The 18,229-nt window shown below is 39.0% G+C and overlaps 1 protein-coding gene across 3 annotated transcripts; it reads right to left on the bottom strand.

The window, feature by feature from the left end:
* Positions 1 to 3,705: 3,705 nt before the first annotated feature.
* On the bottom strand, positions 3,706 to 18,150 carry Nubpl (NUBP iron-sulfur cluster assembly factor, mitochondrial). 3 transcript variants are annotated; one of them, XM_045761929.2, is made up of 9 exons: positions 17,841 to 18,148; positions 15,843 to 15,990; positions 15,475 to 15,600; positions 13,281 to 13,320; positions 10,219 to 10,403; positions 8,634 to 8,825; positions 7,697 to 7,794; positions 4,979 to 5,008; positions 3,706 to 3,942 (listed from the first exon to the last, which is right to left on the bottom strand). In XM_045761929.2, exons 1-9 carry the CDS (start codon positions 17,973 to 17,975, stop codon positions 3,880 to 3,882), a joined length of 1,017 nt encoding a protein of 338 aa, XP_045617885.1. In that variant the 5' UTR covers positions 17,976 to 18,148; the 3' UTR covers positions 3,706 to 3,879. The 3 variants fall into 3 exon arrangements, 1 of the variants encoding a protein (XP_045617885.1); XR_011231266.1 differs by having other exon boundaries at positions 3,921 to 3,942; positions 7,697 to 8,388; positions 17,841 to 18,150; XR_011231265.1 differs by lacking the exon at positions 3,706 to 3,942 and having other exon boundaries at positions 4,871 to 5,008; positions 7,697 to 8,388; positions 17,841 to 18,150.
* Between the last annotated feature and the right edge of the window lie 79 nt (positions 18,151 to 18,229).

The raw sequence follows: 18,229 nt of genomic DNA, 5'->3' as shown, positions 1-18,229 counted from the left end.
TAATATATATTAGTAGTACATTATTTTCCAGAAAAGTCCCTTCTTACAGCAGTAAGGCATAACAATTGGCACAAGTGAAAATGTGAGCCAGGATTGCATGTAGACCCTTAATTTGCTAAGGTATTAGTCCTACATTCAGGTGCACATATAAAATAAGTATTGAAAACCCTCAGATTAATTACATAGCGATTTTAGCACAGGAGGAAATTGCAGGAAGTGACTAGAGCAATGAAATGGTAGTTAGAAGAGATGTTTAACATTGTTTTATTTTGTAACCTTATCAGAACTGTTGCATAGTATAGTTTGTGTCCCTAGATCTTCACTGGGGTTACATTCTTGTAATAACCATGCAGATAAAGTGCAAAAGGTACGAGGAAAAATAAGTTCCAGATACTTAACACTGAAATGTGTTAATAGAATTGTTAATAGTATTCTTAGGACTTTTGAATATTAAAAGGAACATTTAGTTGACATGATTGGTGCACCTGCTACTATTGCTTGAGGGCAACAGAAGCAGTTTAACCTTTGGGCTGCTAAGCTATTAAGGGTTAATTATTTTGTCACCATAAAACTAAGCTTATCCTTACTCTTGAAATGCATTACCTTAAGTTTTGCACAAAGTGCAGATTTCAGCCATGTTTAAGGATGTTTAAATTTATTACATTTTTATTAAATACTTTATACTTCAAATTGTTGAAGCTGTAGCCAACTCATTAGCAGTAACATTCCAAAGTGATATTTTGTATTTCGGACTAAATCCAGACCTATACAGTATCTATAAAATAATATCTAAAGTTAGGAGGTGGTCGGGTGGAAGCCAAACACTTGGGCTAATCTTGCCAGACCCTGCAGGATGACTAGGTTTTGTCCAGAGATGGTCATAGGCAGGCCAGATAAAGCCACGTGCCCCATACTTTGTACGAAATGGCAAATCATACTAATTTCCAATCTATAACTACGACTCCATCCTCCCCTAGATTACAGGGATGAAGGGAAGGTGGTAGAGGACAAGAGAAGGCAGCAAGCGGTAAGGGTGGCAGTGAAGGAGCGGAAAGGTGTGATGGCATTTAGTTAGGGTAGTGAAGAAAGTGTTTGAGAAGATGGTTACATTAAAGATGGTGAGTAGTAAAGATGTGGCATCCATCACCTGCGTTACACTGGGGTATCCTCCCCTTACATAAGGGACTTGCATTATAATGACTTATTGGTACACCAAAGAACGGTAATGCCGCATTGCCTCTTTAGTGGGCTACATACGTGTAAGTGATACTCGTTAATTTAAAGCAGCAGCAGCACATGCCTCCCTATATAGGAAAACAATGTATCTGAACAGTTTAGTATTTTCAGGAAATCTGTCTGCTGTGCCATTGAGTACAGTATTTAACTTCAGTGGGTCTGTAAACTTGTGAATTAAACAAATAAGAATTTATGTATACTATACAATACTCAATAGGAACAGTTGTTTTATGGTACATTTTCATAATACAGGAGACACTAAATAATACCATATGTACTGTGTATAATGTGCAGTAGATTACATATAAAGTAACCTAGATTTTAGCTTCAGATGACCAGATATACAAAAATATTTACCGTTAGTGATAAGCTGTGATTTTTTCAGACATTGTGAATACAATTATATACATGGTATAACAAATAAATTTAATCCCGATATGATACTAGTGCCTAATGTATAGATGTGTATGAAGCTGAAACAATGCTGGATAAAGTGGGAATGTGTTTTGCTTAGAATTTGGCAATTTAATTTTGCATGCTGAAAATAATTTCTTGCCGTTTAAATAAATGTGTACTTTTTTCTCCAAATTCAAGACTAGTCAACTCTTTTTGACCAGGCCACTCGAGTAACTCCCTTTCTCAATGTTCAGCTCTTAATAGGACATTGCCAAAATCTAGCTTGGCCAGTGTGACTTGCTATTCCTGATGGTATATATATTATTTCCTTACATTTTCCATTCTTTTAAAACATTTTCCATTCTTTTTAAACATTTTCCATTCTTTCCTTAGAACAAGAACTCTTTCTTGGTCTTTTAAAAACAGGCCTACCATTTTATGAATTTTTCTCTTAATTATTTTTGTGTTGTAATAGTAACATTACTTGCTCTATCAAAATATTCCATTAAATGTTTACTCTCTTCCTCCATCAACAATTGGTTTAAAGTTGGTTGTCTAATGGAAATAATGGCTCACAATAATGCCACGTCTTAGGTGTTTCACATGCTTAGAATATTAAAAATACTATTGCTGGTAAGCATAAGTGTCTATGGAAGAGTATTTAAGGTACTGTACCAAAGAAAACAAAAATTGGCTCGGTAAGCATGGTATTAGAGAACGACTTTTGATACTTCAAAGCCTATAATTTTTTTTGTTAATAGCACCCACTGTGTTAGGGATTTCATTTGCAATAGAACTTGTGTAAAGTTTAGGTGAAGGTGTAAATTTGTAACTTTGTTTACAGATCTAGAATGAGTGTCTTTCATATGTGTGTTTTTATATATAATAGTGTATGGTATTGCTGTGATTAATGCTATATTATGTGATTAATGCTATATTAGTGTCTTAAAATGGTGATTTGTTTTTCTTAATTGTTTTATACTATGTTAACCAGTCATATGTTTAATAACTGCAGGGTTCAAAGCAACTGCACTGCTGCTAAACTGATGGATTGTACTGTATATATAGGTGAATTATGATGTATGCTCCTGGGAGAGAATGAAAGCTGGTTACAGGTAGATTCATCTCTTAGTAGATGTCTTGGAAGTGTGGAAATGTTCTTGGCTTGGTTATGTATTTTCCAAATGAGGTTAATTCTTGTGCACTTAATGGTACATAACCTTGTCCATATTACACTTTTTGCTTAGTCATCTATCTATCTGGCTGATGTTCCAATTCTAAATATGGTCATGAATTTTGCTTTCCCACTATCCCCAAACAGTCTCATTAAATTCCTCTGTGAATTTGACTTCTTTGACATGGATAAATTTGTCTTTAGTAAATTATTGGCAGAGTGAATATCTAAGAACTCTTGAATCCTTTGTGATGTGCATCTTTGTGGCCGTTCTTCTGGCATCAAAACAGGAACTGAGGAAATGTTTTTGGTTGGGTTATGTACAGTACTGGCTCCCACACGATTAACCTATGGCCACTTAATGGAACAGAGTTGCACCTTCTGTCAGAACTGCAATGTTCCACAAACAATTGCACACCATAAAGAAGGTCCTGGTTTATAAAGACAATTATATTTTGTTTTCCCACTGTTCTTTAATCATATCTACCAATAAAATCCTTGGTTAGTCAGATTCTTTTGGCATCACTTGTATGTCTTTTTGCTCCTGTATTGGCATCCTAAATGATATTTAGGTACTGTACTTTTAAATAGTGACAGATGATGCAATATACCGTACTGTACTTGGCACTTTAAATTTTAAATATACAGTAGTTATAAAAAATAAACTACCCGTCCTCGTTTTTGCATAATGAGTTTGCATGAATACACTGAAGTATTGGCTTTTTTTTGGGGTGGGGGGCATATCTTTGATATAATCTACTGGATTATTGAATGGTATTTTGTATTTTTTGTTACCTTCATATTAGCTTTGTATGAATAGTTAAAAAAAAACCTCTATGGTTCTTCTGTTTTCATGTACTATAATACAAGTCCTTATTGTCAAAAATAATGATCTGACAGGAATCTTAATTTTTTATTTACAAATAGAGCAGGAGGTGAATGATTCAAACTGTAGGGTACTGAATGCTAGTACTGCAGTATACGGTATCAATCACCATGTAGTTGGTCGTATTTTTACACATGAATGATTTAACCTAGGAATTTGTGAAATATATATATATCGGTATACATGTTTACTGTAAGCTACTCAGCTTTGTTCTTCCATGTCCGAGCCACTGTAAACAATGTACTGTACCCTGAAAATGTTAAAATGTATAGTTATTACCTCATGCTACAATGTTTTTCATTGTTGTGTACTGTCTATCCATTAAATCTGTCCATTGTAAGGTGTTGTATCATTGTCCTGGAATTATTCGAGTAAAATGGAAAACGACTTTGAAATCAAACTGGTCCTTGACTGCTTTAGAACCTGATTAATTTTATTTGATGTGGCAATTATGCTCCACAAACTCCTAACAACAATGTTTTTAATTTCTATTTTAACTTCCAACTAGATTAATCTGCCATTGTAATAAAATGTAAACGGGCAACCAGAGAAGACTTCTCTGGTGCAACAAGATGATACTTAGCAAGGTACAGTAGTAGGGATACGAAGTAAAATAGAAGGTACCAAGGCAGTCAATACCAGGTAGGTAGGGGGGGGGGGGGGGGGTGTGTCAGGTGCTAACTAGTGATTGGACCTAGATAACAAATGTGTATTTAGATTTTTCCTTGGGTACTGTGGGCATCTCTTATACCCAGACTATCCTATGCCCGTCTTGAGAGGGCCAGATTTTGGTCCTATGCCAGGATTCGTCAAGCATTTATGCACGAACTTTAAAGTCTGTACATCATTCCTTAATCATGGGAGCTTTAATATATATAAACAGTTTACAAGTTCCGAAACTTTATAAACAAAGATTGTTACAATCTATCTCATTGCTTTGAAGCTCAAACTAATAAATGTAAACAAAGCCACCACGATTAAGGAAAGATGTAGAGGTTTTGTAAGTACTGTAGTTGCATAAATGTTTAATGAATCCTGGTCCTGGTCTCTGGCAGCTGCTCATGATTTGTTAAAGGCAGTTGTGGTACCCAAGGTCTGGAAGGTTCCTAGTGGCTAGTTTGGGAAAGCATCAATGGTGCCTAACCAGAAGAATTAACTATGTAATAAGAGATTAAAAATAAATGCAGATTTGCATTATTTCCAATATATTACAAAAAATAATAAAGTAGATAACCAATATTTAAAAACTACATTTGTATCTTCAGTGCAGAAATATTTTCGATCACCTTTGTTGCTATATTCCTGTAGCTTGTAGCCTGAAAAGATAATTTTAAGATATGTTAGGTTATCAAACAATTTGACAATACAATCATATAATATAGAGACCCCATATAATATCTTCGATAATGTTATACAAACGGCTATTAATGTTGTTAAACAAAACAATGATATGAATGGGTTAAAAATTTACAGAAGCAAGGTTAGTGAACAAAATCATAAATGAACATGCAAATTTCCAAAAACTATGGACAAGATTGTAAATGGAAAGCAAATTACTGTACCTAGAAGGAGAGGGAACTATCATATGAGGTACCAAGCCAGGAAGACTATGTAGGACCTTCTAAATCGCAAGACATTCAAAAGGTACTAAATATCACTCAAGGAGAGTGATAGCATCCTTGGTGAATACCTTTGTTAACGAGACAAATGACCCCTAGGGACGTTAGGAAAATGAAACACTCAAACGCCCTAAAAATCAGGGCAATCGGCAAAATGGTGCATGAATAAGTAAGACAACATAGTTTAGATGATAGAGTGCAGGATGGAGTTTTATTAAGTGACCATAAGTCGAGCAGGTGTGACCAATTCACAACCTAGTTAGGGCATCTCCAAATGCCTATTACTGTGGTAGGAAGAAGGCCAAGTATAAAGGTCACCTTTAAGAGCCTCACCATGCAAGAAAGCAGCTAGGCGAGTAAATGTCTCCTTAGATGGGGAGGACCTTGATGACACGGGTTCCAGTCCAAGTAGGAGTACAGTACACTGAACCAATCTAACGGGGACGGGGTAATAGCTCTACTCTGTCCACCACCCTGTCCTTAGTTAATTAAACTTAGAGACCCCAGAGCCCTACTTCTCAGCCCTTAGTCCTTCCTGCTCCTCGTGATCTTAGATGATTGACCGACTTAGATACTACAAAGTATGGCCAATACGCAACCTCGTCAGAGTCGTTTCCCATCGCCGGTTATGGTGGTAGGAGGACGGCCACGGAGAGACACAACTCTTAAGAGTATGCAGTTTGTTACCAGTAACAGAAGACCAACAAGTCTGCCAAAGGGTAAGAATGGAGGAATGGATAACCAGATAAAAGTTGGAATAAGTGCCACCACCAAACCGTCATAATCTTGAAGATTAATAATTGGGGTTTGGACCAATTAATTAACCATTAAATCCATGGGGTGGGTTATCCCCAATTAATTGAAAAGGGAGGTATAACTTTAAGTGTGGAATTCAATAGAAAACAAGGGGATACTATATCAGATTTTAAAATGGACTAGGCTTGCTTGCAATATGAATACCGACTTAGCCCAATAACCCAGACTCTTGGAGACCACGGCAAAGAGAATCACATGTAATTATTGGAAAACTCAAAAAACACCATAAATATTAAACGAAGTTTATTAAAACAAAGCTCATCAAAATGGAAATAAAAAACGAGCACTCCCTATCTTTTAACACTCCCTAACTGAAATATATTCCTAAGAGGCACAAATGGAGAATTAACTGTGCCAAACCCTTAGCACTATACCGTAATCTAAGACACCAGCTGATGTTGTTCTGGCTTCTAGAAGTGAGATGGCGACCTCCCAACTGTTCACTCCACACTGCCCTAGCCTCCTCTCCTCAACACTGAGCTAGCTAGTATTACTCCGCCTGGTTATTAATTACCAAGTAGGGTTAATTGTACAAACTAATCTTACTTTACTGGCCAACTCGGATGGTTGAATTGCTATTGAAACTGATGGTAATTCTATAGGCAACTTGGGGAAAGGCTATTTCCAATTACAATACTGAATAGTGCTCTGAATTTATACTTTATGAATTAATAATATGGGAGGTTGTGGTATGTTGGACGCCTTACCTTTGATCCACGGTAGACACCCGACGAAACTAGTACCCTCCCTACTGACGTCACTTTCTTTGTGACAGTATACGAACCTTGATCTTTACTCTACCTTCATATATACTGTACTTAACATATATATGTTTACCTAACATATATACTTAAACCAGATAGGTTATTAGTGTAATTACTGTATTTATTGAAATATTCATTACTTGTTGAATTAATACCAGAGAAACAGCCATTTTATTTTTCTAAACCTGCTAATCCCTTAATCCCTGGGGAGATGACCTTCCCTTCCAAAGTCGGGTAAACTCTCTCACTCCAAGTTTGCAAAACCACATGGTCTGGGATTCTATAACTTTTAACAACAAGCTTAATTTGTTACACCAAAGCATCTACAAAATCAGTAAGTCATCTATGTATGTAGGTCATCAGAGCGAGAATTGCCACCATGAGATATCAAAGTATTTGGGCCATGCAGTGAGGCCAAACAGTTCCTGAAATGTAGTTGTCAGTACAGGAAATGTGCGTACTCGACAGCAGGTATGTCGCCTCAGGCCTCCCAGAAGGAGGGGAGCAAAAACTGCTGTAGTAATTACTATGGAACAGGTCACACCTGGTGACATGGTAGACATCACTGGGGACTCCCTTGGCAGGTCGACTTTGAAGAGATAGAGGAGGGGAGAAGAAGTGAAGGGATAGTCAAAGATAAAGCCTGGTCTGGGCCCATCACAGCCAGTTATTGACCACGATTCGACTCTGAGGTCTGGTCACCTAACCCACGTGTCTGATATCAAAATATCAAATGCTTTGTGAGTGAACTAAACCACCTCTAAGGGTCGGTACATTAAAGTACGATAGTGCATTAAAATTTTACCTGTGGACTGTCCGGATTGGAAACTGTAATGGGTTGTCCTTTATCTGCACCTTGACGAATCTCGAGATTTAAGGGTACATCCCCAAGCAAATCGACACCTGTGAACAAATATTTTAATAATGCTGTAATCCTGATACTTTATTTCCAAAACCAGAAATATAATTTCTATATGTCACATAATCCACCCTTTGCAGTAAACAAAAAAAAATTCCTTGTAATTATGTTACAATAGTGTATGTGCTCACTTATCCCAACTAAATGGAAAGGTCCCTTAACTGGATAAGCAGAATTCTTACCAGGGAAGTCTAAAAGTAAACATATTCGCAATTTTTTTCCACAACCAACATAATTTGAATCTCTACACACACACACACACACACACACACACACACACACACACACACACACACAAAGAGTGCTGGGAAGACGGGACACCACGAGCGTAGCTCTCATCCTGTAACTACACTTAGGTAAATTACACACACACACACATACACACACACACACTATAAAGAACAAATATACCAGTACTGCAAATTAAAACAGAAACTTCAGCTTATCTTGTAGTTTGTCTTTTTGATTGATGCTGCATACAGTACTGTATCTTCAAATCAATATTCTTGAAAATTCCTGGTCTGGGCCCATCCTGGTCGAGGCCAGACTGGCCTGGTCTCGACTTTGCGATTTACAATCTTTGTAAAATGCAAAACCCTGTAACAGCTATAAGCCTCACACTACCATAGATGATCAGAATCATTTGAAATTTCAGTGCCTGTGATTGGTTACATTTCAACTGACATAGAATTTGAGTATAACACATTTAACTGCATTGAATGATCATGTTCATTCTGATTTATCTTAAGAGCCAATCTGCATTCCTCTTATGCACTGAATAGTCTAATTTAATATTTCCAAGTTATTATGGAATAACACTTACCTAGTTCCTTGGCCATTTTATGCACCCCATCCTTGCCAAATATATGCTCCTGATGTCCACATTTTGGGCAACAAAATACACTCATGTTTTCAACAAGACCTAGCACAGGTATTTGAACCTTGCGAAACATTTCAGCTCCCCTACGTGCATCAAGAAGAGCAATATCCTGGGGTGTCGAGACAATAACAGCTCCTGGAAAGTTAAACATTGTAGCACAATTTAATTATTTGTCAAACTGGCAAATGTAGTCGGGCATCAAAAGTTTTAAGACCAAGAATCTGAAAATATTTGGAATAAGAAATTATAACAAATATAGTACATGAAATCTGTTCTTTAATTCAGCTTATACAAAAATTCTGAGAGCCCTAAAAAATCAGGCCTTAACCCTTAAATTGCACAAAACATCATATGAAGTGGAACATTTAGCTCAGCTTTTAAAATTTGCTGAAACTCTTTCAAATGTTTTGTGCATAATCTACTAAGCACATGCTCCAACTTTGTCTAAATGATACCGAGGTAACTTGAAAAACAAGATAATACAAAATAATAATAAAATTGAATATTGAAAACTTCAGATTTTGAAATCAGCTGCAAAAATATAAAATATCACCAATTGTTCATTTGGTGTTATTATGCTTTCAGAATAGCATATGATCTTCATTTCATACATTTAGAATATAGGTTTCCAGTAAAGTTTACTGTAAAAACAATTTGTCAATATGGCATTTGAAATATGCACAAATTTAGACAACAAAAATCTATAACTCCAAACGATTAGGGTTTATGAAAAATCAATTACTCGCCTTTCTGGTGGCTTTTTCTTAGTCTAAGTGATCTAGTATCCTCATGTTCCCTGCACCTCTTCAGAGGAAGGGGGGTGGGTTAGGCTTGACCTCTGGTCCCAAGTAGGTTTATAATTACTCACAATGGTCTGGCCTGAACTAAACTGGGTGGAGTTATTCATGCAGCCAACAACAGGGAGCTAACACAAGATCCCTCCCAGAAACATCATAAATCTTAATTTTTGTTGTAAATTTCTAAACATAAACAAAACATATGCTACAAGGCAAATACACCTACATACATTATTTAACTGTTTGACAGCAAGTATCTGCATATGTCTTTGGGCTCATGCAATTTTTGTCCCAAACATTTTCCCCATGATCATCTCATAACTGAAATATTTGCCTACATCTCTACAATATGGCACATCTTGGCTTTTTCATAAATAATGTAGGTGTCATGCTCTTACACTATAAACAAGAATAAATGGAAAAGTTGGAATATTGCTTTAGTAAACATGCACACATATAAGGTACAGTTCTGCAAATTAAATAAAAGTACAGTAAAGTACTTTTTCATATGTTTTAGAAAAGAGAATGTAAATACTGAAAGTACAGTAGTCATAAAAGCTAATCATATTAAAATTGCTTGTAAAAGATATTTTGATTTAATTTAATATGGCAGTTTTAAAGTTTTCAAGTACAAAAATAAAGTTCCAGTTTTCTTCCATACTGAACACGGGGATTAAAATTCAAAATATGGCATGCACAGATGAAATTCGTGGAAGCAGTCAATTGCCTACCTGTAACAGCCACTAGCTGAGATATAGAGAGTTGAGTGTCACCAGTTCCTGGTGGCAGGTCGAGCACCAGGTACTTAAGGTGACCCCATGCCGTCCGTAGCAGCAGCCTCTGAACTGCTGACATTACCATGGGCCCTCGCCACACAACTGCTGCTTTCTCTTCTACCAAGAACCCCATTGACATGCTGTTCATAAACGCTTTACTCATTATATATATATATACTCCAGCTATATATTAAATCTGAGAAAGGCACTCTGTTGCTCCTATATTCCCTTGGACAAGATTATGTACAGTCGGGGCAAGTCAATATTTCATGACCCAGAGTGTTCTTTAGAAGGATCATATATTTACTCATAAAACCATTCCAAATGCAACTCGGCATCAAATGAACTGCCAAAGTACACTTCTAGTCGCTAGTGCCAGGAGGTGAAGGGAAAAATGTGATCCACCTCCTCAAGAGATCCAAATAATGCAGGTACCAAGACCCCTCACCTGACGAGATAATCATTAAGAAGACTGCTATGTAAGCACTACACACACACACCACTGCTGCAAGGCAAAAAATCTTTGGAAATACTGGAATGCTAACATGCAGTTTAACTAACTGCAGAATACTAACATCCAGAACCCTTGAGCCTTGATCTCAACATAGGACAGAGCAGAAAAATAGTGCTTTTAGTGTGATAAACATCATGGCATGAAGATAAACCTGTGGCCAACTAATGAAGATTACACAAAGGAACTGGGAGAGCCTCACCTTAGCACAAAGTACCATAGTATGGGGGGGGGATGAAGAACAGTGACTAAGAGGAAAAGTGACTGAATGCCAAAAGGTAATGGCATATTGCAGCAACTGGGTAAAGAAAGAATGATAGCCAAACAACCCAAGCCTGTACCAATGAACAATTTGGGTGCACACACACACACAAGCATTCTGCTGACCAAAAGGGATAAATTAAGGGCATCAAAGAAAAGCATGAACCTTGCCAATGTAATGACCCATAGCCAGGGTCAAGGAACAACAGCCAAACCTGCACCACAATACTGCAGGGTTGTAACAAAATATCAATGCCTCATTCTTAGTCAGAAGGCAAATTTATCACTGGGATCAAAACCCAAGGAACCTAAATATTGCAGCAAAGCAAGGAACTCCCAATTCAAAAACCTTCTGACCAAAGCCAACAAGAAGACAGCTTGCTATGTCAAATTATCAAACATTGGTAACATTTGGAACCGAGGTGAGGACAAGATCTAACAAAACATGAGTAACCAAGTAGCCTTCAAATGAGCATGAGACAGACTTTAATGAGAAAATGTCTGACAACTTGAATGAAGCAATAAGGGGAGTACCTAAGCAACAGAAAACTGAATTACTGTAAGGGAAGTCTTCAAAATGGCGAAATATTACCAGGAGAGTCCACAGGGTTCTGTACTTGGACCTATCCTGTTTCTGTAATATGTTAATGATCTCACAGAGGGTGTAGATTCATGCCTCTCAATGTTTTCTGATGATGCAAAAATTATGAGAAGAATTAAGACAGGAGGAAAGCAAGAGACTTCAGGATAACCTGGGCAAACTCAAGGAATGGTCCAACAAATGACTACTAGACTACTTCAAGTTGTAATGTGTTGAAAATAGGTGTAAGGAGCAGGAGGCCAGATACAAGATACTATTTGGGAAATGAAATCTTTCAAGAATCAGGAGAGAAAGATTTGGGGTTGACATCACACCGGACATGTCCCCTGAAGCCCACATCAAGAAGATATCAGCAGCAGCATATGCTCAACTGCCCAACAAAAGAACTGTCATTAGAAACTTGTGTAAGGAATCATTCAGGACTTTGTATACCAAATATATCAGACCAATCCTAGAGTATGCAGCTCCAGCATGGAGTCCATACCTAGTCAAGCACAAGACGAAGTTAGAGAAAGTTCAGAGATATGCCACCGGACTAATACCAGAGCTGAGGGGTATGAGCTATGTTGAAAGACTATTGGAATTATACCTCTCATCTCTATAAGACAGAGGAGATGGAGGAGACATGATTACCTACATGATTCTCAGAGAAATTCACAAGGTAGACAAAGCCTAATTATTTAGCATGGGATGGTATGTGAACAAGGGAACACAGGTAGAAACTTAGTACCCAAATGAGCCACAGAAACATTAGAAAGAATCTTTTCAGTGTCAGAGTAGTTAGTAAATGGAATGCATTATGAAGTGATGTGATGGAGGCAGACTCCATACATAAGTTTCAAATGTAGATATGACTGAGCCCAATAGGCTCAGGAACCTGTACACCAGTTAATTGCTGGTTGAGAGGCAGGACCAAAAAGCAGAAGCTCAACCCTCACAAGCATAACTAGGTGAATACTAGGAAAAGTTAGTCAACTGAAAGGATTCAGCCTCTGCAGAGCTGGAACCTTTGCCAGTGGACTCCAGGTGAATAATGAGGGAAGTCAGCACCTCAAACCCTCTTGTGTAGCTGGTGCTGCCACCTGATGGTAATGAGGTGGTGGGTTACTCAGTAACCATCAGTTAGCAGAATAATAAGTGTCTGTTTTCATGTCCCCTATTATTATTTGAAGGGGATGTTGAGTGATTCGTTTCATGAGCTGATACTATGGTAGTGGATGGAGAAATCTCCCCTCCTCTCCACTCCACAACTGAGGAGTGGAGAGGAGTCTCCACCTCTCAGTTGTGTAGCAACACTATTTGTAAAGTTCCTTGTCATGGTGGGGCAATGAGTGACAAGAGCTTGGCATCTCTTCAATGTCCTGTGTGAACCTTGGCTTTTGGCTCAGGGAGCAACTGAGTGGGCCCTGCTCAGACACCATCAACATGAACTGACAATAAATTTAAACAAAAATGTGATCCAGCAACATAAGCAGAATAGTGTTATTTAATTTTGTTTAAAGATGTTTTTTCTCCTGAGAATAAATCTCCTTAATTTAAATGACATTAAAAATCAGATGCATATCTGATTTAACTTTTCCATACTATGCAATATCTGATAGCAAAGCCTAGGTAATTACTGTGCTTGAAATCATGCTTCCTCACCACTGAATTCCGTAGTTTGTTAAGGGAATCATATTATCATCTGAAAAAAAAGAGGGCATATTATATAACTTGATTGTCAAAATAAAGCATTGAATGTAATGAAACACCATTTTCTGGGCAAGTCCCGGAGCTATCCAGGCTGATTAGGATATACTGTATTAGCTTTCTGGCATCAGTCAATGTGCATGAAGTTCTTGCCAACCGGGGACCACGAGCCAGAACCTGGGCCCCCCTCAGAGAGGTATGAGGAGCAATGGCCTATAGGTACCCCCATGTGGTTGGGAGCATTCTATGTCTGCCATTGACCGGGTCTGGCACCCAGAAAGGTAGGCACCCCCAAAACAAACCCCTATTTTAGTGAAAATATTGCTACCAAAAACTGAACGCGTGGACAGAACTCCCCAAACGAAAATTAGCAAAAACAAGCATGACATCATTACGTTGCCGCTCCGCTGTCTGTGCAACCCCCCCCCTCCTCCTTGGGAGGGGGAAGGGGGGAGCCCCAGACCCTCATGCCAGCAATCGCCCCTTCATTTCTTAGGCTGGATGTCAAAACACGTGAAAAACACTGACGACCGGAGGAAGGAATGCTGGGAAGCCTCTGGGACTCACCCAGAAAATGGCGTTTCATTACACTTAATGCTGGATTTTGGGGGGATGCCCGGTTGGCTCCCTGGAGCCAGCTACCCAAAGACAAGGAAAAACACAGGGACTTACCCGGGAGGCAGTCAGTCCTCACTCCCTAACGCGAAGTCGAGACAATTGGCTGCAACTGCCAATCCAATGCAACGCAGGCGCTACTAGTCCCAGGGACAGTGACAAGGTAGCAAGCGGAACTTGTTCAACCTCCAAAAACCCTGTTTCCCGAATGTCATCCCAAGACATGTTGCCAAAGACGGCAGCCAAAGCAGAAAAACTTACGAACGTCGTGGGCACGAGGATACACCGCAAGCTGGCTAGACTTAATAACCCTACGGACGACCTGGGAGACCCGAGCTCGGGAACATAGGAGGGAAATCGGGTCAACCCAAAGCACATCCCTGGTCACCGAAACCATGGTGCGCAAATAACGAAAGAGAGCTGCAACCAGACACAACGCATGATGCACCCCCGTCCTGACCAACCAAGCATCAACATCCTAAGGATCCCTCCAGAAAGCAGCAGTCTCATTCCTTGCCAGACAAGGAGACACCTGCAATCAAACAAACCTACCACCAGGACCAAAAAAGCAGAAACTCCTGCATCAGAGGAGAGCATGAAGCTCCCCGACCCAACCCCCAGAGGCCAATGCCAACAGGAAAAGAGTTTTAGAAAAACAGTCCTGAACCGAAGGGGCCACAACAAACTGCGGAGAAGAGAGAAAAGAGAGCACCCGGTCCAAAGAGCAGGACGGCTCAGGTGATGCATGAGCAGGCTGGAGGTGAAACAATGCATGAGACAGCTTGCGGAACAGAGAAGACGTAACATTAATACCGAACGCAAGCTGGAGCAGCTCCGCCAGCGCCGCACGATAGGAGGCGACAGTATTCGGCATAAGATGACAGTCCTGAAATGGTCCACAGCACAACACTACAAGGAACAGCACTGCTCAAGGATTGGAGCCAGAGTCGATCAACTGCCACCAAACACAACAGCCTCAGAACTAGGGATGGGTGGCCGGCCCAGGAGTTCTGGCATCCCCCCTTTCCTACTCCCGGGGAGGGAAAAGTTTAACGTGCCGCAGAAAGCGGCACGGTAGCTGTTGTGACGTCATGCTTGTTTGCTTGTTTTCAGATTGAGGAGTTCTATGTACTCGTTCGGCTTTTGGTTTGCAATGTTTAACCAGCTGTAGTTTGTTTTGAGATTCCTACCCTTCTGGGTGCCTGACCTGGTAGATGGCAGACATAGACTGCTTCCAACTACATAGAGCTGTCTATAGGCCTTTGCTCCTCGTGCCTCTCCGAGGGGGGCCCCAGGTTCTGGTAAGTGGTCCCCAGTAGGCCTAGAACTCCATCGATTGACTGCTGCCACGGTCTAATATATACACATCAGCTCGGTATAGCTCTGGGGAGCCAGAGGGGCTCTCCACAGAAAAGCCATGATAATTAATAATAAATCATATACAGTATAACGATCAATACAGTACCATAGTATATCAAGAATTATACTTCAGTGAAAAAAAATAATCCTGCTGAACCTCAGTATTATTACTCACCTTTGTCTAATTCTGGAGATGCTGAAAGATTCATCATTCGAGGAATTGATGGACCAAAAACATCCATATCGAGTAGGCCCACCTCACCTTGCCCATCTACTTTGGACATGGCTACAGCTAAGTTTACTGCCAATAAATAACATTATATTAATGTCATCATTACTGTCTATTGTACTGTATTTAAACCATACATGACTATGTATAATATGGCAGCATAAGCATTCCACCAATGACAACTTATTTTAATATCAAAAGAACTGATTAACACAACAGTATACATACAACTACAAGCAATCTCATTTAAAATATTTTAATTCTATTATTAGTGTTAAGCAGTTATTTTAAGTAAAAAAAAAAAACCTAATTACCTGCTGTAGTTGACTTGCCAACTCCGCCCTTTCCTGAGGCCACAACAATAATGTTCTCAACATTAGGAATACTTGAACGTTTGGGCAATCCACGTTTCATTAGCTTCTGCTGATGGTCTGCAAGTTTACTCTTCTGAGACTGGATTCCCTGTTTAAAAATCCAAAACGTATTCACCTAGTTGTGTTTGCAGGGGTTGAGCTTTCCTCTTTCGGCCCGCCTCTCAACTGTCAATCAACTGTTTACTTACTATTTTTTTTCCACACCACACACACACACACACACACCCCAGGAAGCAGCCCGTGACAGCTGACTAACTCCCAGGTACCTGTTTACTGCTAGGTAACAGGGGCATTCAGGGTGAAAGAAACTTTGCCCATTTGTTTCTGCCTGGTGCGAGAATCGAACCCGCGCCACAGAATTACTAGTCCTGCTCGCTATCCACCAGGCTACCAGGCCCCTGCTGTACAACAATGTGTGCTGTACAATCATTTAATATACTATATGCTAAACATACTTTGTGGCTGGAATAAAAGTGGACATTAAATACAAAAATACACATTTCTGCAAGAAGAGCCAGACCAAACGGTTTATATATGGTGGATATGTGAGCCTGCAGGCCACTCCAACCAACAGTCTTGGGTAGTAGAACTCCCAGAACCTCACCCAGGTATGATCCAGGTCCTGTACTGTTAATAATTCAAGTTAACTCTAAAATTAGAACTGTATAATTTTTACAAATACAGTACTGTAAAGATATTGTATTCTTATTCTGATTATTACCAAGTTAGTTAATACAATACAAATTCTTCCCTCTCACTGTACTGTTCTTTACTCTTTTTAATAATAAAATGGTAATGCTAGATACAAAAATAAAGAGCATGTTTCTTTTGATAGGTCAAATTAAATAAAAAAAAAATTACGTTATCTAATTAACTTTTATAATGAGTGCTACAACAAATACAAACTCTCTTTGTTGTGAGCAAGATTCCAGCAATAATTAGATTCTAGCCTACCCACTCTGTAGGTAGGTCATTACCCTATATTTAAGTACGTTAAAAATTTGCCTCAAAAGGCTAGCTTGCAGGGCAGCATCACTCATCCTGTGACTGAACACACTGCCATAGCAGCATGAACACCACCCAATAATACAAAGAAACCCGCTGAGTTATTCATCCTGTCACTTGTACCCAAATGAAGCTAGGACTGCCTAACTGTCTCAAGTGGACAGATTGTCAAATGTGAGGATGAATATTTACCAACCGTCAGACTTACATTTATTCAGGTGCAAAGTGGAACAATATTTTTAGGGACTACCTTCAGTTGACAAAAGGTGTTTTCCTAACTCAATGTGGATTATACTGCACATATTTTTAATGTGTCTTAGGTAGAAAGTCTCTCAAGTAGTGATCCAGACAATGGTCTCTCATAATGCAGATTCTTCAACTTCTCTGCTCAGCTGTCGCTTCCATCCCAAATTGAGTAGGGTTAAAAAAAAGTCCCAAGTCTAGTTGTGCTACATTAATGCTACTCATTAAACATACCTAACCTATGTTATCCTACCTTACTTTACCCTAAACTAACCTACTGAAAAAATATTGTAATTTGAGTTTTTTTATATATAGTATATGGTATACTCTATGAGGTGTGATGTCACTGACATTACCATCCTTCATTGCAGCATCCTTCTCCATCCTACTTCCCAAATCTCTAGGCCTACAATTTTATACTACACAGCCTACATTGTTTAGTTTACAGTTTTCCATTGACGGAAACAGGAAATCTGTTTAGCTCATTGAAGTCCCCCTACACCAATTGCTGACCTTATCAAGGCTGCAGCCCACAACAGTTCCCTAACTCCCAGATGCTCGTGCAACAAGAACATCAGGAGAAACATTGCCCAAATGCTTCTCCATGACCACTACTCTAGGAGAAACATTGCCCAAACGCTTCTCCATGACCACTACTCTAAGTGGCACTGGAAACCTTTTCATACTTACGAATGGGTCCTTATGAGTCGAAAAACGCTGAAAATGCATAAATTTAGCATATTTCTTAGTTAAACTAATTCCAGGATTAAATCCTTGAGCAGCCATCAGGAAAACCTTCCTGATAGGATGAAGGTGTAGCAACATCCTCGTACTATATAACCTCACACTTGTCGCAATATTTCAACTCATCCATAATAGGAAGTTGAACTTTTATATTCCCAAAGATATCATACAGTCATTTAACTTGATCAGTCTATAATAACTAGCGCATGTTAACCTTAGGGATTTTTCTTCACCCGCTGAAGGTATTAGAAATATAAATGTTATGGAAATGTTGATTGCAATTTTGAGTCTTTTAGTAAACTTTTTTATATTATAAGTAGTATTATTCGTTTACA

The sequence above is a fragment of the Procambarus clarkii genome, chromosome 42 (genome assembly GCF_040958095.1).
Source record: "Procambarus clarkii isolate CNS0578487 chromosome 42, FALCON_Pclarkii_2.0, whole genome shotgun sequence".
NCBI lineage: Eukaryota > Metazoa > Arthropoda > Malacostraca > Decapoda > Cambaridae > Procambarus > Procambarus clarkii.
The sequence above is the reverse complement of the archived record's forward strand: the minus strand, read 5'-3'. Positions and strand labels throughout refer to the sequence as shown.

What these genes read in the sequence shown, in the direction of transcription:
- Nubpl (XM_045761929.2), bottom strand. Translation starts at nt 17,975, where the DNA reads ATGTTGCTACACCTTCATCCTATCAGGAAGGTTTTCCTGATGGCTGCT. An exon ending in ACAAACTACGGAATTCAGTG is followed by an intron (nt 10,404 to 13,280) that starts GTGAGGAAGCAT and finishes GTTTATGAACAG; the next exon opens with CATGTCAATGGGGTTCTTGG. An exon ending in CCAATCCGGACAGTCCACAG is followed by an intron (nt 5,009 to 7,696) that starts GTAAAATTTTAA and finishes TTATCTTTTCAG; the next exon opens with GCTACAAGCTACAGGAATAT.